At 48.2% G+C, this 23001-nt stretch overlaps 1 protein-coding gene across 1 annotated transcript; it reads left to right on the forward strand.

Annotated features, from left to right (window-relative positions):
• The first annotated feature begins 3229 nt into the window (after positions 1 to 3229).
• On the forward strand, positions 3230 to 22395 carry LOC119403324 (uncharacterized). Its single transcript, XM_049418277.1, has 6 exons — positions 3230 to 3288; positions 5151 to 5388; positions 10042 to 10295; positions 21192 to 21448; positions 21705 to 21884; positions 22103 to 22395. Exons 1-6 carry the CDS (start codon positions 3230 to 3232, stop codon positions 22393 to 22395), a joined length of 1281 nt encoding a protein of 426 aa, XP_049274234.1.
• The last annotated feature ends 606 nt before the right edge of the window (positions 22396 to 23001 follow it).

A 23001-nucleotide genomic window follows, 5' to 3' on the forward strand; every position in this document is an offset into this window, starting at 1 on the left:
TGCATTCGCATTTCCTGACGATTCCCTTCGGCGAGGTGGGGGCATTTTATACTTACCAGACAAAGAATTGATAGCACGGTTTCCTTGCGGACATCGAAGGACACGGATGAGCACCTAACACTACGCACGAATATAAGGCGATGCGCGGCGCAAGTGAGATGACTTGAAGCTTTTCACGAAAACAGATCACTGCGGCGCGCCTTCATTCAAATTTCGCCACTGCCCGCTGCCTTGTGACTCGTATTTCCGGTCTGATGTAGCAGAACGGTCGCGCTTTGCGCGATAAGTTTCGATTTCGCCCTTGACATTCAATGGAGAATATCTCGAACTACGTGCAACTTTTGTGATTCGTAAAGAAATAGGTACGCCGTAAATTGGTACGCACTAAAACTTTCTGATATTAAAAAAAAAAAAACGCGCCCTCAAGTCAATAATTAAAATGTCAATTAACGAGTTTTTGTTAATTAGTGGCAGCAGCGTCATTTTAACTGCGGCAAAGTTTTTCCCCCTCGACATAGTGTTCATGTGCGAAAACGGGAAGAGGCTTACTGTCATAAGATTTTTATAAAAATCTATTTTCTAAAAAAAAACACAAGGACAGAGTTTTTTTATATTTCAGTAATGATACGAATGCGGCAGAGTCACGCTCCATGTCTACTTTGATGACCTTATCCTTTCGTCTGCATTAATTATCTGCCGTCGGACGGAAAATAGAAGACACTTATTCGACTGCTGCAATGGAGACTCTCTGATGAAGCATTTGTAAACAGGGCGTGTGCTGGAGCCGACGTTCGACAAGCGGACATTTCTTCAAGGCTGCAATTGCTTTCAAGACTGCAACTTTTCAACTTCAAGGCTTTGCAGCCTTGGCGAAGACAAGTCCGCTAGTCGAAGCTTCGGCTGTAGCGCGCCCCATGTTTAAGAATTTTTCATCATATTCTTCCCGTGATTCCTGCCTTTAATGCAGGTCTTGGACCACACTAAACGGACGAAGTGTTTTGAGATCCTTCATGCTTTGCGGGCTTGAGTCGGAAACGTCGGCTACAGGATCGGCTAAGCGCATTATACAGTACTGACCAGCCGGAATTTTACAATGAATATTAGGCTAATGTGGCAAACGCCGCTCAGATGAGATCGTAGTGCGATGACTTTCCCGAAAAGCCATCGACCACAGGAAGTTCTGTTTGAAAGAACCTTGTTATTCTCTCACGGCTTTACGATTACACTCGGCCACTAACAAGCTGTCCGCTGCCTTTATGTAGCGAAGTAAAAGCTCGCTCTGAATTAAAGCGTTCTCTCCACTTACAGGTTGATCTAGGATCTCAGCCGCAGCTGACCGAGCTATAGGATAAAGATGCACTCAGAATCCCCAAGTCGCAAAGCCCTCCTGTACGATTGGAAGAAAATTCGTCACCACTGGTCAGGAGGTTCTTGGGCTGCTTGGCATGCCCATGCCTCAGTCCTTACGACCGCGGAAGCAGCCGTAGCTACTACAAGCGACCACACGATCGCAAAGCGGCTTCGCAATGGGCATTTTGGCGAGCGGCTTTCTGTGTGAGATTTCACGCTTCGAGCGGGTCCGTCTTCCGCTGTGATGGCCCTGCCGCAGCCTCTACCACGGCTATGTCATGAAAAAGCGGACGTACTGTAATGGTGGACGTGCTCGCCACGTGACTTGGCGATGACGTCATTGGCTACTGGGGTGACGGCACACGGTACTAGCAGTGGGTTGCAACCACAGTAGGTCCAGCGGACGCGTGCTGTACAGTCTGCCGCCGAAGTGTTCGCCTGGACGTATTTTCCAACAATAAACTGCGAAGATATATTTTGATACCCGAGTGGGAACAATTGCTCTCCCTCTCTCTCCCCCTCTGCTTCTTGTGTTTCTTTATTGGCCTGTTTCTTTCTATTTATTCTCGTGCTTCTCCTTTCTTCCTTTCTTTCTATCTCTCCTTTCTGTCCTTGCTCTCTCTTCTTTTCTACTTTTTCGTGTCTGTTTCGATATCCTATATTTTTATGTCCGAACTATTATTTCCTGTCTTGATTTCCTCATTCTCTTTCTTTCTGTCTCTCTTGCGTGTTCGAGCGTGTTCCACTTCGCCGGGAGACTTTCCGTTTAGCGTTGGCACCTGCTGTAATCTGTACTGGGGCTTGTCCAGTGATGGGGCGCATACTGTTAGATCTAGCTATGAATTCATCATGGCGGACGCCATTGTGCGTGGACCTGTCAGTGAATGAAAAAGCTTTCTCAGGAAATGGGGGGCACGGCACCTGCGCCCCTTGGTAACTCATGCCTCTGAAAATAAATATGAAGCTGACGTGTTCACATTGTGTTTTAAAGTATGTGTGAGTCGATGGGAGTATAAACGTGAGCCCAATAACGTGATAGTAATGCTGAAGTTGTGTAGGTAGAAACCATAGGTCGGCAAACAATTGCGAGCTCACGCAGACTCACTGAAGAAAATATTTTGCGCTTAGGGCGCTCAGTCGGACTCACATCCCCGGAATTTTCCTCAACACGGACTCACTCGGACTCACACTCAATAAAATCTTACTCATCGGACTCAATCAGACTTAGACTCGCGGCTCGATTGAGTCTGAGTGGGTCTAGTGAGTCGATTCATAATTGAGTTGCCGACCTGTGGGCTGAGGTTCACCTAAAGATTGGGATAACCAACGCCTTTGTTCGAAGGAAAGATTTTAAGCCGGTAAATCTTATCCGATTTCTACATCCACGTTAAGGCAGGATACCTCTTGTTGTAATGGTAAGTTGTTGTAATCGCAAAGCACGACAGAAAACTGGGCCTTTAAACAGAGTTTCGCGAATTTTTTCACTGTTATGGATAGTCATCGCACCAGGTGGTGCATGGTAGCACTAGATGCAACGTGAACTGGATCATTGGTGGTTAAAATAATTATACCTCCAGCTGCTAGCTGGCCAGGTTTGGGCCTTCCGCCAGCAAAATCCACGCACAACATCATCATCGTCATCATGGGGCACGAGGCACTGCATTTCATACTCGGGCATGTGGCACGGCATTCCATTTCCTACGCGGCCCACAGCAGGCGGAGGGGCGGGCCCCGGTGGTGGTCAGCGAGCGTCGGGCTTGAGAATCCCAAGCACGAAACCCACCACCGTGAGGGCCCCCCCTCTGAAAGTAGTCTTTTACCCCCCCTGAACTAGCTGACCTACAGGCCGACCCGTCAAGTGGCGTGTCCTCGATGGGCGATGGCGGATCCAGCAGCGGCTCCAGAGGCGGCAGCAGTGGCGGCTCCCAACACGCAGCCGTAAGTAGAAGCTCGTTTCGGTGGGGGCACTTCCTTGATCAGAAAGGGCGGGAGGGGACAGTAAAGTGTGGTCGAGTGTCATTTTGTGCTCTGTGTCCCATGACAAAATTTCTGGAGAGGTAACGTGGCCGCTAGCTACGCCACTACGCCGCGGGTTCTGCTTCGCGACATTAGCTTGTCTATTGACGGTTTCTCTGTTTACTAACACAGGCCCTGGACCGCTTCCGGTTTCGTGCGCTGGCGTTGGCTAGCAGAATTGGCGGGGACCAAAAGCCTTGGCGAGTAGCCCGTAGAGTTTCAACACTTTTCTCCCTGTGTCTAGCAAAATATTTGAATTAAATATTCTTCTAAGCTGACACAACACTGAAAGAGTTAGTCCTTAACTATAAGCGGCTTTCTTTTATGTGAAAGTGCAAAAAAGAGTATTCCCTACTCTGACAAAACTTAAAACAACGCTTTACGCTTCGGGTTGCAGAATAACAAATGAGGTGACCGGACGTTTCTTAGGTACACCACGTGCTCTTGCTATCGCAACCTTGAAACCTTCCATAAAGAGGACAGCCGTTAGCCGATGTGTGTCAGGAAGTCGCGTTGATTCCAGGAAGGGATTCAACGTTACGCGGGTGTGTGGTATCAACGCCGTGCTATAATAACCAACGGATTAGTGGAGTGCTCACTGCTTCTTTCCGGTAACTGGATCCAGGTTACGCGAAGAATGGACACCGCAAGCTAAGCGCTTGTAGGCGATCCGGATAATTACGACGTAGAAGGCTAAAGTTATCGGAATAAAATGCATGACGGGAAGACTGGCAGTTTATAATATTGATTTTATATATGGGCAGGAGGAGGAGATATAACTGGTGGTGTCTGAAAAAATATCATTTAAAGTGAGGTGTGGTGATAAAACTAATGGAATGGGTAGGCGGGAGATTTCAAGAGCTGAGTATTCTCGTCCGCTTTATTTTTTAACGACGTGAAGCTGGTGTGACGTGCACAATCTCAAAAAAAAAAAAAAAAGGATCGCGCAGCATAAGTTTCCGAGGCTTCATTGTTAGTGATAATATAGGCTTGTTCGGAATTCCTAATAGCAGACGCATAATTTGTACGCGTCTACGTAATTTGTATAATTTCGAACAGATTATGTGGTGTAAACTACTCGTTTAATATGCATTCGGGCTTTTCTACGCTATGCTTAACAAATTCGACAGTACGGTTAGCAGAGGCAAGGAATAGATTATTATGACTATTTTACGACTAGTTTAATTTAAGCTTCATACTGAGGTACTTATAAATAGGGCTGAGACCAACAGCGTAAATATACAGGGAATAGGTGGTCGGAATTCGTTGCCTACGGACGGAAGACATGAGCTTATTTGTGGAAATATTTATAGCATTATTAACTAGTTGGAACACTATGTGCATATCACTTGAACGTCAGTGTGAAGTAGGTGTATCAGTGTTACATGTTGTACATTGATAAAGCACGCAATTATCTGCAAACACGCCAATTTTCGGGAAAGTACAACTGGTAAATCATTATTATGCATTAGGAAAAATAGAGGTCCAAGTACTCTGCCTTGTGCATGTAGCTTTAGCATAACACGAGTCAGAATTGTCAACTGATGTAAGCCGAGTTCTACATGAGTGAAAAATTGGTGATGCACGCAATTACATCAGTAGCCTTCGATTAAGTGGCCTCCTTCGCAGTATCAGGATTTCTGAAGTATCAGGATCTTCCGAAATGTGCTCTCAAGTGTAATTATAGTGTAGTAATTTTTTGTGCCTGTGTATACATGGGCTCAGCGTACTTTTTGTATACATGTGGTAACGAAACTGTATTTTTCTTTCAACTATTTTTACAGGACCATTCGCGTGGAAGTCGTATTTACGCCGCTGGAGAGTTCTGTGCTGAGAGCAGCAGGAGTACTTGGCCGCGCTTCTGGCCATCTTGAGGAACATCAGGCCACCCATTGGGCCCTGTATTTTTACTACCCGAACGGAGACGTCCAGATCGTCGAGGGCGTGCCCTACCAGAAGATGCTGCATTGCGTGAACAGCATCAGCCACGTCGACTACCTGCGAGGGCACATAAGGACCTCGGTAAGTCCTTAACCCTTACTAAATACGGATATTACGAGAGGGGGGCGGCGTGGGAGAGGAGAGAGAAGCGGAGGGGACGCGCATGCGCTCGAGCTCATCGCGGCGTTGCGCAGGAGAGAATTTCGGCATGTCTAGCCCGCGTTTCAGAGGAAGAGTGGAAAGGGGAGGGGGAGGGAGGGAACGTTGAGAGGGGAAGGGGAGAGGGAAAGTGGAGAGGGTGAGTGGAGAGGAGTTGTGTAGAGAGGGTATGCGCATGCGCAGTAAGGGTGGTCACGCCGCACACCACCACCACCGGATTGAGTTCCGCCTTAAGATACTTCGCATCTAAAAATCCTATGACAGTAAGTCTCTTGGCGTTTTCGCACATACTACCTACCCACCGAGTCGGTCAATCGAAGAATTATTCACTCAGTAAACCGCACGCGAAGGAATTAGGTATAATTAATGACGCAGATAGACAGTTTCTTTATGGCATCTGCGATCATGGCAAACGTACCGCTTCTTCCAACTTCCCCTTCGCCCCCAAACCTCAACGAGAACAAGATGTCGCCACTGTAGGGGTATTGGATCGGTGTGTACGCGTGTGGGTGTGCTTTGTGCGGCGAGGAAATTTCCTCTGAGGGTCTCAAGCCTAGTACACATATAGAAGAGTGTGCGCGCGTGCGTGTGAACTCCATGTCCAGGCGGAAAAACCTTGCCGCAGTTAAAATGACACTGTTGGCACTAATTAACAAAAATTAACAATTAACAATTTGCCACAATTAACAATTTCGCCCTTGACCTTCAGTGGAGAATATTTAGAACTACGAGCAACTTTTGTGGTTCGCAAAAAGGTAGGTATGCCGTTAACTGGTACGCACTACAACTTTCTAATATATAAAAAAACGTGCCCTCAAGTCAATAACTAAAAAGTCAATTAACGATTTCTTGTTAATTACAGGCAACAGTGTCATTTCAACTGCGGCAAAGTTTTTCCGCCTCGTCATAGTGTTCATGTGCGAAAACGGCAAGAGGCTTACTGTCATAAGATTTTTATAAAAAATCTATTTTTTAAAAACAAAACACCAGGACAGAGTTGTTTTTTTTATATTTCAGTAATAACACGAATGCGCCAGAATCATGCTCACGTCTACTTTCATGAGCTTATCCTTTGCTCTGTATTAATTATCTGCCGTCCGATGGAAAAGATGGAAAATAGAAGGTACTTATTCGACTGCTGCAATGGAGACTCTTAATGAAACATATGTAAACAGGGGGTGTGCTGGAGCCGACGTTTCGACAAGCGGACATTACTTCAAGGCTGCAGCTTTTCAACCCCAAGCCTTTGCAGCCTTGACGAAGACAAGTCCGCTAGTCGAAGCTTCGGCTGCAGCGCGCTCCCTGTTTACGAATTTTTCATCACAAGCTTCCGACTCCTGCCTTTTAATGCAGGTTCTTGCACCACAGCACTAAGCGGACGAAATTGTACTGAGAGCCGGCATGCTTTGAGGGCTTGCATTTCGGAAACGTCTCCTACAGGATCGGCTAAGCGTTATACAGGACGGACGTGCCGGAATAATAAAACGAATAATTAGGCTAATGTGGCAAACGCAGCCTCAGAAATTTCAGGCAAAACCATCCCAGTTTGGTTACGTCTCATGGTATATGCGTGAGCATTGCGAAGTTTAAATTGAATGAAGACCTTGCTGCTACAATGGCGGATAGCCTGAACCAGACCACGTCGGCCAGCATTGAAATTCATTTAGCAAACACTAGTCCTCTTCTAGCCCACATATGTCGACACCGAGCGACAGGTGCCTGAAACAGGCGAGCTCTAGTCAACAGTACCAATTAGTTAAGTATATATTATTTAAGAAAATTAGGCAATATTAACCATAATTTAGCTTACACGAGCGAACGCTTGCCAACATAGTGCTCGCTGCTAAATATTTCAGCTTTGGGCAATGCGCAATGCGCCTGCAAATTACAGAATTAAAATCTGAGTTGTCACGGGAAAAAGAGACGACATATTTTATGAAGCACGCCATAGCACAGGACGCCAGTTCATGGTTCAGCTAGAGCTACGTGCACTACATCGTGCGATGACTTTCCAGAAAAGCCATCAAACACAGGAAGTTCTGTTTGAAAGAACATTGTTATTCTCTCACGCTTTACGATTACACTCGGCCACTAACAAGTCCGCTGCCTTTAGGTAGCGAAGTAAAAGCTCGCTCTTGAATAAACGCGTTCTCTTAAGGGGGGACGCGGCTTTCGTATCGCGAAAAATGGCAAAAAAATCGATTTTTTGAAAATCACATTTTCAGTTTCTGTAGCCCTTTTTATATCCGATTCCAAAATATCTTCACCGAAAACCGCGTAGAAGTGCTATAAAAAAATTGTTGCGCCTGCCGAGGTGGCGAAAATTATTGGGGAAATCGCAAAAAAACACTGATTTTCAAAAAAATCATAGCTTCGCAACGACGCCACCGGGCGCCGATATCTTGGGCTCATCGGAAAGCGCATTTCTCCGTCTTCAAATTCCCCGCCGCAGCTGGCTCCTCCCTTCGAAAACAAGCGCACAAAAAGCAAATGTTCGAAGGTCGTTTCGAGCCCTCCGATTGGCCGCGTCCGCCATGTTGCCCCAGCGCGCCTCGCCATTGGTCCGATGCTCGCTCCGGGAGATCGTCGTCTGCAGCTCGTGCGTCTCGAGCTCACGGCTGTCGGAAGTCGCCCTACTTCGTTGCGTGTTCGCAATCGCTCTGTGTTCACGGCTCGACGATAACTTTGAACAAGAACTACGTTTTAGTTTGGAGCTACTAGCGGAAGCTCGGTGGGATTATGATGGCGCCGCCGCACTCGTAGCGAACATCGCAAACGCGCGTCTCGGACCGACTCTCTAGCTTGACTCGTCGGATCCGTGGTTGGAGGTTCTGCTTATGCGCACTTCGGATGTCGTGACGAAGATGATCGCAGGACGACTCTTTGTACTCGCGACTACGCATTAAGTACTTTGAAACATCGGGCACCGCGGCCGGCCCGTCTACTGCTCGGAGTCGTCACTAGGCCTAACTCCGCTCACGGCGTCAGCACGCGAGACGAACCTCGAACTTTGCGGGCAAGAGCAACGCGTTAGCGGACTCGCGGCAGTGTGCTTCTTCGCAAGGAACGAAGCGCTTCCCCCGCCGGCTTCTCGGTACAGCGGATGGTCATTTTACGCATCGGCAGCGGACCCCACGGCCAAGCTCGTCGCGCAGCGGGCGCGCGTCGGCGTCCCGCAATGCGAGGCCAAACACGTTGCGCGCCTATTTTTCGTCGCCGCACCTAGGCATATTGCGCATCGTCACCGAATGCCGCCACCCAGCACATCGCGTGCTGTCTTCCCGGACTATGCGGCCGAGCACTTAGAGGTGAAATAAAGCACTGTTGATGCAATTTAGGCGCGCTTGGAGCCGTGCGTGGTATCGCCGTAGCGCTCATGAATCATCTGAAAAAAATAAAAGCCTTGCAGAAAACCGTGTCCGCGACCGGGTGAATGATGAAGCGCATCGCAGGCGAGGTTTACAAATTAGCTTGACGAGTGAAACAGGGAGATGAATTCATATCTGCCCAGTTCGCGTCTTGAATAAACTGCTAAGGAATTCCTATTCCACCAATGTCTTGGCCATAACTGCCTGTTATTTAGGAGGAAGTGATAGGTTGCCATGATGAGAGCCGCTTTTAGTATCCTATAAAAATGATTCAATGATCAATTGCAATCAAGACTGTTAATTATGTTAATGAGAGCATGAATACAAGAAAGCTGGCAAATCATCATAGTACATGACCTACTTGAATTACAATATCTTGTTTTTTGTCATGTCTATTACACCACTTCATAACTTCGTTTAAAATTCATGCTACATGTTCTTTGTATATCAGAAAAGGATTTTAAGAAAAAAGAAAGAAAACAAAGGCACAACCGATGAAAGGCCACATGTGCAGGAGGTCCAACATTATAAAACACCTTAAGATCGCAATCTTCTTGTGTTTTAGAGAAGCAAGGCACCTCAAACTAAAGACAGGGCACTCAAGAAAGTGCACATTACGAAGGACTCAAAAGATTACGACCCCAGTGCCTTTTGATGAAGTAATATCGTTGGTACAACTTTAAAAGCCGTTTTCTCAAAACGACTTTTCTTGCTTCCTGCTTCGCTTGTTCCGCTGATTTCTCACTGACCGCTGGGTCTATTTCAGTTCCGTTTTTTGTTCTATATTCCTCGAAGCACAGTTCAGGGCGTGACATTCTTGCTTTTTCAGTATGGCGTTTTGATAATTAGCTATTTGACGAGTTGCACAAAGCCTCGATGCCTGTTGCGCAGTCACCTCATGAAAAAGGAAAACTAAAAAAAATTTTGTTGCAAATAAAAAAATCTAAGAATGTCACGCCCGCAATCAGACATCTTAGAATGCATAGCACTTTGAACGAGTTTCCTATCGCATTTTTTAAGCGAGTCAGACTCGGAACAAGAGCAGAAGGTGAAATATATTGTAAATCAAAAAGTTGTAAAGATATATTCATGAAATTTCTACAGTAGCCTTAAAACAACATTTCAAATAAGTGTGCCAATTTTCATCAAAATCCATGAAGAAATAAGAAAGTTGGTATCGAAAGCCACGTCCCCCCTTAATTTCCAGATTGATCTAGACAAACAGCAGAACCTGACCGAAGACAAGATACAAGAGGCGCTAAGGAACCCGCGTGTCGCCAAGCCGACGCCGTACGATCTTGAAGAAAATAACTGTCATCATCTCGCACGCCTATTTCTCCGCCTGCTCGGCATACGTGTTCCTCAAGCACTCAACACCGCCGAAGTGGCCGTTGCCAGATTCAAGAACCACACCCTCACGACGGGCATGGCGATGGGCTTAAGCGGCAGCTGGCTTCTGTGGTAGTGATCGGCGCTGCCGGCGGGCCGTGCTTCCGACGGCGCTTCCGATCGGCGCTTCCGATGGCCTGCTGCGTCTGCCGAAACCGGCGTACCACCCCCGCGGCAATACCGGAAAGGACGGGTTCCGCGAATCCCCGATGAGCATGCGCGTGCGCCTGGAGGTGACGCCTAGTGGGATAGGTTGATCAGAAGTGCCTGACACAGGCTCGCAGGCATTCCGCGTGCAGAGGTCGTGCACCAGTGGACATTCTTTCGAAAATAAATTTCGCGTATGGGCCATGCCCCACCTGCAAAGATGTATTTTGATACCCGAATGGCAACAACAGCAATCTTAGTTTCGCGAAAAAAAGAACATTGCCTAAAAAAAAATCACACCATTTCCCGCTAAAGGGGACCATGAGGCGATGCGAAGCAGTGTTTCGGCATGTAGAGCCCGCGTTCTGGAGGTGGAGTGGTGAGGGGAAAAGGATAGAGGGGAAGTGGAGAGGGGGAGGGCGAAAGGAAAGGGGAGAGGTGATGTGGAGAGGGAGAGGGGTGAGGGGGAAGGGGGACGGGAGAGGGGAAGCCGAGAGGGGAGGGGTAGAGAAGGGGGAGGGAAGGGGGAGAGGGAAGGGGAGATGTGATGTGGAGAGGGGATGGGGAGAGGGGGAAAGGGAGAGGGGAAGTGGAGAGGGTTTGCGCATGCGCAGTAAGGGTGGTGACGCCGCACACCACCACCACCACCACCACCGGTTCGAACTCCGCCATAAGATGCTTCACATCTAAAAAAGAAAGGCAGGTTCGCACTAGTGGTGCCAAGCCTGAAAGAAGAGCGGTGCTGGGTGACCTTGCTTGTTTGTCTTTTCTCTCTCTCTCCGTTTCTCGTAACTTCTTTTGTGTCTGTTCTTTCTTACTTGATTCTTTTCGCTCTATTTCTTTGTCGCTGTTTCTTTCTCTTCCACTCTCTTCCTCTGCTTCTTTATTGTGTCCGTTTCTATTCCTTTCTCGCGCTTTCTTTTTTCCTTTCTCTCTATCTCTATTTATCGCTTCCTCTTTCTAACTCTCTCTTCTTTTCTACCTCCTTTTCGTGTTTGTTTCTTTTTATCTCCTATGATTTTATGGCCTAACTACATACAGCAAGGGTCATTTTGGCCCGTTATATCTCATGACTAAAGTAAATGAGGACATCTATTAAAATAGTGTTTTCACTGACATAAGCCCTCTTCGATAAAAAATTATCATCAAAATTGAGACCGGAGTTTTAAATGCGATGCATTTCTTAGCGAACCTCAGGCACTTTGGTCGTTTCTATCTATCTATCTATCTATCTATCTATCTATCTATCTATCTATCTATCTATCTATCTATCTATCTATCTATCTATCTATCTATCTATCTATCTATCTATCTATCTATCTATCTATCTATCTATCTATCTATCTATCTATCTATCTATCTATCTTCGGAGTATTTTCGCTGTTCGTTCATTCCGGCTGGCGGGCGTTCTTGCGTGGCGCCTCCGGAGTATTTCTCGCTGTTCATTCACTCCGATTCGCCGAAGTTCTTGCGTGGCATCTTCGGAGTATTTCTCGCTGTTCATTCACTCCGGCTCACCAGAGTTCTTGCGTGACATCTTCGGAGTATATTCGCTGTTCTTTTACTCCGGTGGGCCGGAGTTGTTGCATGGCATCTTCGGAGTATCTTCGCTGATATTTCACTCCTGCTGGCCGGAGTTCTTGCGTAGCATCTTCGCAGTATATTTCCTGTTTTTTCACTCCGGTTGGCGGAGTTCTTGCTTGGCATCTTCGCAGTATATTCGCTGTTCTGTCACTCCGGTGGGCCGGAGTTCTTGGGTGGCATCTTCGGAGTATTTCTGCTTTTCGTTCACTCCGGCTGGCCAGAGTCCTTGCATGGCATCTTCGGAGTATTTGCGCTGTTCTTTCACTCCGGCTGGCCGCAGTGACTGCGTGGCATCTTTGGGGTATTTTTCGCTGTTGGTTCACTCCTGCTATCCGGAGTTTTTCGTGGCACCTCCAGAATATTTTACTAATTCCTTTACTCCGTCTGGACGGAATTTTAGTGAGATGCGTCGAAAGTATTTTTGCTTCGCTGTTACTGTTTTTTTACTCCATGCTGTTCGTCTCACGCGTTGGTTACATGAACGAATTCTCATGCAAACCCTGCAGAAATACTGTTTTTTTTCAACAGAGCTCTAGCAGGTGAAATTCAAGGAAACATTTCAGTTTTTTTGTATTTACTTTATTCACGATACGCTGCAGTTTTTGGATGATGACCCAGCAGTTGAGAAAGAAATGCAAGAAACCCAGGTAGACAAAGCCACGAAGAACAAAATAGAACAAGACGCGTCTCGTGAAATCAACAGCACTCAAGTTTTGAGGCCAGCGTGTCGAAATGAAGTCCAGAGCGCTGCAAAAGGATGCACAACAAATGAAGCAAACGTAGTCGCCGGGAACAACTGTTCACCATTCACGAAGGACCATCGATGAGATTCATTAACGACGCGAGGGCTCGGCTGATTGTTTTCCGCATAGTTTAGCAAAAGAAAAAGTAACGCACGAGAACTGTAAATCATGCCAAAGGCACGAAAATTGATGCCACTGCAGCCGCAGATACTCATTAAATCCCATACAGAGTGCACGTCCATGAAAACATCCAGGTTTTTACAGCATCGTCAATACTACAATTAAGAAGAAAGTATGACAGAGCGCCGCAATGTAAACGGACCACAAAAATAAGACGGGATGAGCGCTCAATATCAAGAAGCAGATGCCATGTACTGTGGTGTCAGCCAGCCACTCCATGATAAGAATAGACGTCCGTTTCGCGAACAAAGTGGAAACGCGCTAAACCTTTCCATCTTTTTTTGAATCAAAACCCCTATTTCTGCTGAACCTTTCAAAACCATTTTTTCACTAAAATGAGCAAATTTCAGCATCCCAGAAGATATTGTCAAAAGGACCTATCCCGAATAACTTCCTAGGTTTATAAAACAATATTATTGATTATTACAGAAACATTTTAGCCTGTGCTTATCACCCTACTTCTCGATTATTAGGCGTCTAGTTTGTATGCTTGCGGCCGCTCCATAAGAATTCTGCACCTTCATGCTGTTTGGAAAAACAGGTTTCGGGGGAAGTTGGGGTAGCATTTAAACAAACAAATATATATATATATATATATATATATATATATATATATATATATATATATATATGGTGTCCCAGCTATCACTGGCCAAGTGTTAAAAAATACAATACTAGAGGCAGGCGAGGGAAATCAGTTCCAAATTGCTGACAGCCAACTTGCGCACTACAGGCAATTTGGTATTTTCTAATTAACTAATTTGTTAATTAGGATTATTTAACTGAATTGCTAAATATTGACTTTCGGCAAGGAATGGGATTTGTAAAGTTCGAGAGCGTTTGCAGAAACCGCCATTGCATTATTTGCGATAGAGAAAATCTCACGTATACCATTTTTCCACGTAAATAAAAAATTGCTTCGCACGCGCGTGTGTTTCACGTTTCTGTGATTATTTCACCGGAGATAGAAGCCCTTTGTCGTTCTGGTATGTATATATATATATATATATATATATATATATATATATTCAAATGGGGGTGTTTTGCTTCAAGCAGGTCTACACGTTGCGTCGCGGAAGGCTTCTTGCAAGTCAGGTCAGGTTACCAGCGAGCGCGAGCGCGAGCGACAACCACAGCCACCGATTGTCGTCTTTCTCTTTCACAACAGCAGAGCGTCTGTCATTCGCATTCAGTACAATTATTCCCCGCGCAATAAGGAGCCATCCTGGCGACCTAGGGGCCAGAAAACACAGGAGGATCATAGCACTGTTTGAGTCTGGACACGTGAACGATTTCCTGGCCACGGCGGCGATGGTCAGAAGATGGTTCCAGTGGCTCGATGAGGTAGTTCACCGGCGAAGTCTGCTGAAGTACACGATATGGACCGTGGAACTTGGGGACCAGCTTGGAGGAAAGGCCAGTAGTAGTACACGGCACACGCAGCCAAACGAGCGAGCCAGGAGCGTAGGTAGTAGTACTAGTGGACGCGTCGTGGTGGTGCTTCTGGCGCCCCTGGTCTTGTGTTGTGAATGTGCGTGCGAGTTGGCGGCATTCTTCAGCATATGTAGCTGCTTGGGATAGAGTTGTGGACTCTGAGGCATCGGGTCGGTACAAAAGAATAGTGTCCATAGTACAAGAAGGCTCGCGTCCGTAAAGTAGGAAAAAAGGGGAGAACCCAGTAGTGCTTTGAATGGCGGTATTATAAGCGAAAGTAATAAACGGTAGTACGCGATCCCAATTGGAGTGGTCTGACGAGATGTACATAGACAGCATGTCGCCGAGAGTGCGGTTAAAGCGTTCCGTCATCCCATTGGTTTGAGGATGATAGGCGCTTGTGGTGCGGTGGACGACGCGGCACTCACGCAGCAATGCTGTGATCACGTCTGAGAGAAACACACGACCGCGATCACTCAGCAACTCTCGAGGGGCGCCATGACGAAGGACGAGATTGTGGAGAATAAAAGTGGCAACGTCCTTTGCTGTCGACGAAGGAATGGGTGAAGTTTCGGCGTACCGTGTGAGGTGGTCGACGGCAACGATTATCCAACGGTTACCGTCTGCAGTGCTGGGAAGGGGTCCGTAGATGTCGAGGCCGACGCGGTCGAACGGTCGGGCAGGGCACGGCAAAGGTAACAAGGCACCGGCGGCGTGTTGAGGGGGAGTCTTGCGCCTCTGGCATGTGGAACATGCCCGAACGTACTGTCGAATGAAACGGTACATGCCACGCCAGTAATACCGAAGCCTGATCCGAGAATAAGTTTTAAGGAAACCTGCGTGGCCGCATTGTGGGTCGTCGTGGAACGTCGAACAAATTTCAGACCGGAGGTGACGCGGAATGACGAGTAACCACTTACGGCCGCCGGGTGTGTAATTTCGGCGGTACAGCACGTCTTCGCGAGTGGTGAAGTGCTCGGCTTGCCGACGCAATGTCCGAGAAGATGGAGAAGGGGTCCGACCAGACAGAATGTCTAGAATGCAAGCAAGCCAAGGGTCCTTGCGTTGCTCAGAGGGCATGTCGGAGATGGTGAGGGCGGTGGTATCACAGGTAGTAGGTGGGAAGCTGGCAGAGTCAGGAGACAGGGGTGAACGGGAGAGGGCGTCTGCGTCCGAATGCTTGCGGCCAGAGCGATACACCACGCGGATATCGTATTCTTGGAGCCGTAACGCCCATCGGGCGAGGCGACCACTTGGATCCTTTAGTGACGACAACCAGCACAGGGCATGGTGGTCAGTCACGACGTCAAATGGGCGTCCGTACACGTAAGGCCGAAATTTCTCAATCGCCCAAATAATGGCAAGGCATTCCTTTTCAGTGACAGAGTAGTTGCTTTCGGCTTTGGTAAGAGTTCGGCTTGCGTAGGCAACGACGTACTCTTGGAAGCCATCTTTCCGTTGCGCAAGAATAGCGCCTAGCCCGACACCACTAGCGTCTGTGTGGATCTCAGTGGGTGCAGATGGGTCGAAGTGTCGCAGAATAGGAGGTGACGTGAGGATGCGGCGCGGTTCGTCGAAAGCGTCGTCACAAGGGGGAGACCACGCCGAAAGATCACTAGAGCCAGCGAGGAGCTTGGTCAAAGGAGCGATGATGGTAGCGAAATTGCGGACAAAGCGCCGGAAATAGGAACAAAGGCCGATGAAGCTTCGGAGCTGTTTCATGGTAGTTGGTTTTGGGAACGCGGAAACAGCTGTAAGTTTGGTGGGGTCGGGAAGAATACCGTCCTTCGAAACCACATGCCCTAGAATCGTAAGCTGCCGAGCGGCGAAGTGGCACTTCTTCAGGTTCAGTTGCAGTCCCGCAGCGGAGAGGCAAGCAAGAACTTGCTCGAGGCGGGTTAAATGGGACGCGAAATCGGTAGAAAAGATGACAATGTCGTCTAAATAACAAAGGCAAATATTCCATTTGAGGCCTCGAAGGATCGTGTCCATCATACGCTCGAAAGTAGCAGGCGCGTTGCAGAGGCCGAAGGGCATGACTGTGAATTCGTAAAGGCCGTCGGGCGTAACAAAAGCCGTTTTTTTCGCGATCGGCCTCGGCCATGGGCACCTGCCAGTAGCCAGAGCGCAGATCTAAGGAAGAGAAGAATTCTGCTCCCTGTAGGCAGTCTAGGGCATCGTCGATGCGCGGCAGAGGATAGACATCCTTGCGCGTGATACGGTTGAGACGGCGGTAGTCCACGCAGAACCTGATGGATCCGTCCTTTTTCTTCACCAGGACAACTGGAGAGGCCCAGGGACTGCTGGACGGCTGGATTATTCCACGCTTGAGCATATCGTCTACCTGTTGATCAATGACACGACGTTCGGAAGATGACACACGGTATGGACGCTGTCGCAATGGTGCATGTTGACCGGTATCAATACGGTGGAAAACTGCTGACGTTCGACCCAAAGAAGGCTGGTTGTGGTCGAAGGAGGCTCGAAAACGCTGGAGGAGTTGGACAAGCTGTTTCTGCTGCACAGGCGTAAGGTGGGAATCGACAGCTTTGCAGAATACGTGGATAGGATCAGCTGTGTCAGTTGCAGAAGTGATGGCACAAGGCAGAAGTGATGCCGTGTCTCCAAGCGTTGTATCGTCGAAAATGTCAGCAAAAGTAGTGAGGCTCCCCAGACATTCGCCGCGTAGTAGGAGCGACGGGCAAGCAGAGACGTTGCATGCGTAAAGTGCCGCAGAACCATTGCAAAATTTGATGACGGCAAACGGGAGGACGAAGGTTCGGTGACGCGCACTCGTTACAGATGGTTGAAACAAAACAGTAGAGTTAGTGGCAGCAGGCGAAAACACAGGCACTAGGACGGCGGACAAAGGCGCGATGTGGACGTCAGCTGCGGCAAACACTTTAGGGGGACTGCGGTCGTCGAGGTCAGGGCACGGATTCGACAACGTCAGTTCAGCACGAGCGCAGTCTACGAGGGCCTGATGGGTTGAAAGAAAATCCCATCCTAGAATGACGTCGTAGGATGATCGCGGAAGAACGACAAACTTGACGGCATACCGAACATCTTGAATCACAACACGAGCTGTGCACTGAGCCGAAGGCGTGATGTAATGCGATGTCGCTGTACGCAGGGCAAGATTCGTAAGCGGCGTGGTCACCTTTCTCAAACTGCGGCACAATTTCTCACTAATGACAGAAACGACGGCTCCTGTGTCGACAAGTGCACGTACGGCGATACCTTCGACTACTATATCAATTTCGTTGGGCGGATGAAGAGGTCTTGAAGAGTTCGACGACAGCGCAGTTCTTGCCTCCGGAACTGCGGCTGTCAGTTTTCCTCTCGTGCGGGGCTAGGTCGGCGAAGCATCGGGGAGATGGATCGGCGACGGGGCGAAGACGAACGGCGTGAGTCGAAAGGGCGTCGAGGGGAAAACGAGTCAGCGACAGCCGAAGAAAGTCGTTGGGAATGCTGGGCAGCCTGATAATTGGCGGAAGCCACACCGTCTTGAGACTGGAAGCTGCGACGTCGACAGTAGCGGGCTATATGCCCCGCAAAACCGCACGCGAAACATATCGGCCGATTATCAAAGGTGCGCCATGGGCTGACGACAGAAGGTCCGGACGGCGAAGTAGGATGGGGTACCACAGTGCGTGTGGGCGGCGGCGTCGTGTAGAAGGATCCGGTGGCCCGGTAGGCGCCAGAAACAGATGGAGCCTGTGGTCTGGCAGCGACGGCCGCGTAGGTCAGCGGTGTAGTGGCAGGCGGTGATGGTGGTAGTGCATGCGCGACTTGCGCCTGAATGACCTGACGAAGACGTGGTTCCAATGGTGTCGCTGGTTCAGGTATTTGGGCGACAAGGGAAAGTTGACGGGCAACTTCCTCACGGATGAACTGCTTGATCTGTGGCAGTAAAACGGTGTGATCAGCAGCGACGTCATCGACAAGGGCGGAAACCTCAGCTGTAGCCTCGGCAGCATGGCGCGTCGAGACACGCTGTTTTCGCAACTCGTCGTACGACTGACAGAGTTGGACCACATCGGCGACAGTCTGAGGGTTGCGAGCGACAAGCATCTGAAACGTGTCGTCGTCGACTCCTTTCATGATGTGCTTTATCTTGTCCATTTCGGCGAGAGACGGGTCGACGCGCTTGCAGAGGGACAAGACATCTTCGATATAGCTCGTAAACGTCTCGTCCCGGCGCTGGACTCGGCTACGCAAACGCTGTTCCGCGCGAAGCCGGCGCACGGCGGGACGACCGAAGACCTCTGTGATGGTTGCCTTAAAGGTCGACCAGTTGGTGATGTCAGCCTCATGGTTTTTAAACCACAGGCTGGCCACATCAGCTAGGTAAAAGCGCACGTTGGTGAGCTTGTCGCAGTCGTCCCATTTGTTGGAAGCGCTTACGAGTTCATACTCAACGATCCAATCCTCGACGTCGTGCTCGTCGTTGCCGTGAAATACGGGCGGGTCGCGTTGCCGTGGCACACCAGTACAGAAGACTGTCGTTGTGGTGGCAGCAGCTTGCGAAGGGCCAGGAGCAGTCATGTTGAAAGGTGATGGTAGTGTCCGATTGCGAAGTTCCAGGATGATGGGAACCCCGGCTCCTCCACCACTTCAAATGGGGGTGTTTTGCTTCAAGCAGGTCTACACGTTGCGTCGCGGAAGGCTTCTTGCAAGTCAGGTCAGGTTACCAGCGAGCGCGAGCGCGAGCGACAACCACAGCCACCGATTGTCGCTTTCTCTTTCACAACAGCAGAGCGTCTGTCATTCGCATTCAGTACAATATATATATATATATATATATATATATATATATATATATATATATATATATATATATATATATATATATATATATATATATATATATATATATATATATATATATATACATACATATATATATATATATGCCAGTTTGCAGTGTCCGCCTTTATTGACACTGTTCGTAAAGATATCTTCCAACAGAGCTATTGCGTGCAAGTCTAAAGTTTCCAAACGAGCAGCCTCGGCCACCAACTGAAAACAAGTTTACTCCGACTTAACAAAACAAATTAACAATAGAAGGTACAGCATAATACTACCAATGCAAAGTGCATCTTCACTATACACTGAGAGAAATGAGGGAAGGTCGATCACTCTACTCTACACACACAGGTCGTTGCAAATGTCCGGCAGGAGGCTCCGGATGGTGTTGCACGCCGAGGCATCATGATGTGTGAACCAGTAATTATGGTGGCTAGAGGGGGAAGTGTGACGGGCGCTGTATCCCCGCCGTGTGAGAGAGATGCGCGGAACGCAGTGAAAATTCTGGCCGCCGCAAGGGGCGCTGGTGTAGTAGTAGGTGCTCGCCACGCGTGCTTTGGCTCGTTCGTTCTCTCTGTGCTGTGCCGTCACCTTGTTCGGATGGATCGCGTTCGCTGTCGTTTGTTTACCCACGTGTTCTGCAAACCATGCCGTCAAGTCGTGCAAGTACATGGTTCGTCCCTGGATGTAAAGGCGGGTATAGATCGTGCTCGGAGAAGCTCTCGGTGTTTAAAGCCCCGAAGGATCTCTCGAGGCGAGAGCAATGGGCTCGAAATATTAAGCGGGCTGACAAGGAGCTGACGAGAGACAGCGTTGTTTGTGAGCGGCACTTCGACGCGAGTTTCATTGAAAGGACATACCGCCACGTTATAAACGGTGAGGTTGTTCAGATACCCCGCGATTGTCCGCGTTTGTCAGAAGACGCTGTACCTACGGTGTTCCCGGACGCACCGAAGTACTTCACCAAAAAAGCGCCCGTGAAAAGAAAGGACAGAAATATATGTGAGCAGCACGGACCTACTAAAAAACGGCGAAAGCCGTACTCGGCCAGCAGGCAAGAGCCCGAAGCACACGTGCAGCAGCAGGAGCACCAAGATCCCAATGTTCTTCCCGAGGTGGAGGCATCTGGTGCAGTTCACGCCGACGCCGAAGTTCAACGTGTGTGCGGTAACCTCCGTTTACCCGACAAAACGTGGAACAAGTTAACGTTTTGCAGTGAACGTGATTCCGCATTATACGGTGTGTGTGAGCTCGAGGGCGAGCAGGTGGACCACATCTTGCTGCCTAAGTTGGTTAAGTTCAAAGCTAATATCAGCCAACAGAACTCATTGAGTTGCTTTGTATACTTGAGGGGCAAACTGCATTCACAGTGTACCGTCTCATCGCCGGAAGAAGCGCAGTCGGTGCTCGACAGCACACATGCACTTGCATTGTGTCAAGGCTGTGGCATGAGACCGGAAAAGGAAGGACAGTATGTATTGTTTGCTGGGAATTACTTTTCTGTCAAGTGTACTTATGTGTGTGAGAGTGGTGACTCCTGCATACACTGCAAATATCTCAGAAAACTGGTGCAAAACCAAATGTCGCGAAAGCGGTGTAGCGGGGGCATGTCCAAACGTCAGAAGAAGCTCGCTAACACACGCCGCAGCTTGCGTACTGCTCAGAAAAAGCTGCTGAATGCAGAACGCGAACTAGCAGCGATGTGGCAGGCAAATCAACAAATTGCCGAGGAGGTGCTGGACGCTCGCATTAGAAGTTTGCCTGAAAAGCAACAAATGGCTGTCAGGGCCTGCTTCGAGGCAGCTACAAGAAAATCAACATCTGGGATGTTGTATGAGAAGGAATGGATTTTGGAGTGTGTACTTCTGCGGATGCGTAGTCCCAAACTATACGAGCAGCTTCGTAAGCAAAAAGTTCTTATATTGCCAAGCAGAACATGTCTCCAGCGCTATACTCGCAGCTTCAAAAGTGCTTTGGATTTAACAAAACAGTTTTCGACGCCCTTGCTATCAAGACAAAAGATATGGACATCCCTAGTAGACATGGAGGCATCATCTTCGATGAGATGAAGTTGGCTGAGCATTTCAACGTCAATACAGCAGGTAAGCGCTACCATTTCTTCAATCGAGCATCAGATCACTGAAGGTGCACCATGTTTGCCCGGTATAGAGCCTGTTTTTATACTGCGGAGGCAATCAGTTTTTTTCATTTTTAACTTATTTACAGGGACAGTGGAAGGCTTTGTTGATCTGGGAAAGTTCACCTTGGAGGAAGATCGGACGACTCCAGCAGACCACGGGATGGTGATGATGTTTCAACCTTTTCAAGGTGAGGAAGCGCTATTATCAATTTTGTGTGCCAACATATGTTGACTGATAGAAGTACTTTCACTTTGCCAAGTTAATGAAGAATTTAAATCGGCTCCTTATTAGATGTCACGTTTATTGAGAGTGCTTAGTCAGCATAGCGAATTCACTTGTGTAAGGTGCGAGAAAGCCTCTCAATTTTGTGTGAAACAACTTAGCAGGTCAGGCAGCTGTCTTCCTATAAACATGAGTCTAACTATGTGACTGATTTTGTGCAGGTGACTGGACACAGATATTGGGAGTGTTTTCATCCAAAGGGAACATCAAAGCAGAAATGCTGGCGAAGCTTCTTCTAGAGGCCATCCTGCTGTCAGAACAAGCCGGACTTTTCGTCGACTTTGTATCCTGTGATGGAGCAACCTGGAATCGAAGCATGTGGAGGTCATTTGGAATTGGCGGTATGAAGCTGAACTATTTGTTCTATTGTGCCAATTTCAACATGCCTGATATGCGCATGGAATACATGAAACATTATATGCATCTCAATATCAGCGATATCTCCCCAGAACAGTGTATACTCATTAAGTTTCAGTCACCTCTATCACTTTTCGTGCTGAGGAAACGGTGAGGATTTGAAAAGCAGAGATGCTGACTACTTCTTTTTTCCTTATTTCAGCATCCTCAGTCAAGACCACATGCAACGTTACCCACCCTGTGGACCCCTCCAGAAAGCTTCACTTCTGCTCCGACTTCCCACATTTAGTGAAATGTGTTCGCAACTCATTTGTAAGCACCGGGTTCACCACTCAAGACGGTCGTGCGTGTGTTGAGCACATTGAGGCAGCATGGCAGAAAGACAAAAGTTCTTTAACTCTGAAGGCCATGCCACATATTACGAGAGTGCACATTCGGCCCAATTCGTTTGAGAAAATGAAAGTTAACTTGGCGTTCACACTGTTCAGTGATTAGTTTTTGGAAGGCATGTTTTCGTTCACATCAGACATTGACGAGATTTCTCGTTCGAAACTAATGCCCACAGTGGAGCTTGTGAAGCGAATGAGTCGACTAATAGCTGTGATGACGTCCAGGTGCCCGCGAGATCGGCTCAGACCATCATCAGAGAAAGTTGCTGAGCTCGAGGCATTCCTTTTATTTATGGATCACTGGGAAGCAGCAGCAAAGACAGCCGGTGGTGGGTTCGTTAGTAAAAGCACCGCAGAAGGTTTGCGTGTTACTCTATGTAGCACGCTTTCCCTTCTTACCTACTTGACAAAGTCTCTCGGTTTTAGGTACATGTTAACAGCCCGACTCAGCCAGGACAAACTAGAGAATATTTTCGGGATAATTAGGCAATATTCTGGTACTAATGACCATCCAAATTCCGGGCAGTTCCTCGTGACTGTAAATTGTTTGTCTTTTTATAATCTTGCGAGACCACCCAAGAGTGGGAACTCCCCAGCAGAGCTTGTAACAGCTCTCCTTGACACTTCATCACCAGCCACAGGTGATGCCATTTTCGGCATACGAGATATCATTGAAGATATGCTAGAAGTTGGAGATGTTGATGGGGCTAGG

This window comes from Rhipicephalus sanguineus, chromosome 8 (genome assembly GCF_013339695.2).
Source record: "Rhipicephalus sanguineus isolate Rsan-2018 chromosome 8, BIME_Rsan_1.4, whole genome shotgun sequence".
Taxonomy (NCBI): Eukaryota; Metazoa; Arthropoda; class Arachnida; order Ixodida; family Ixodidae; genus Rhipicephalus; species Rhipicephalus sanguineus.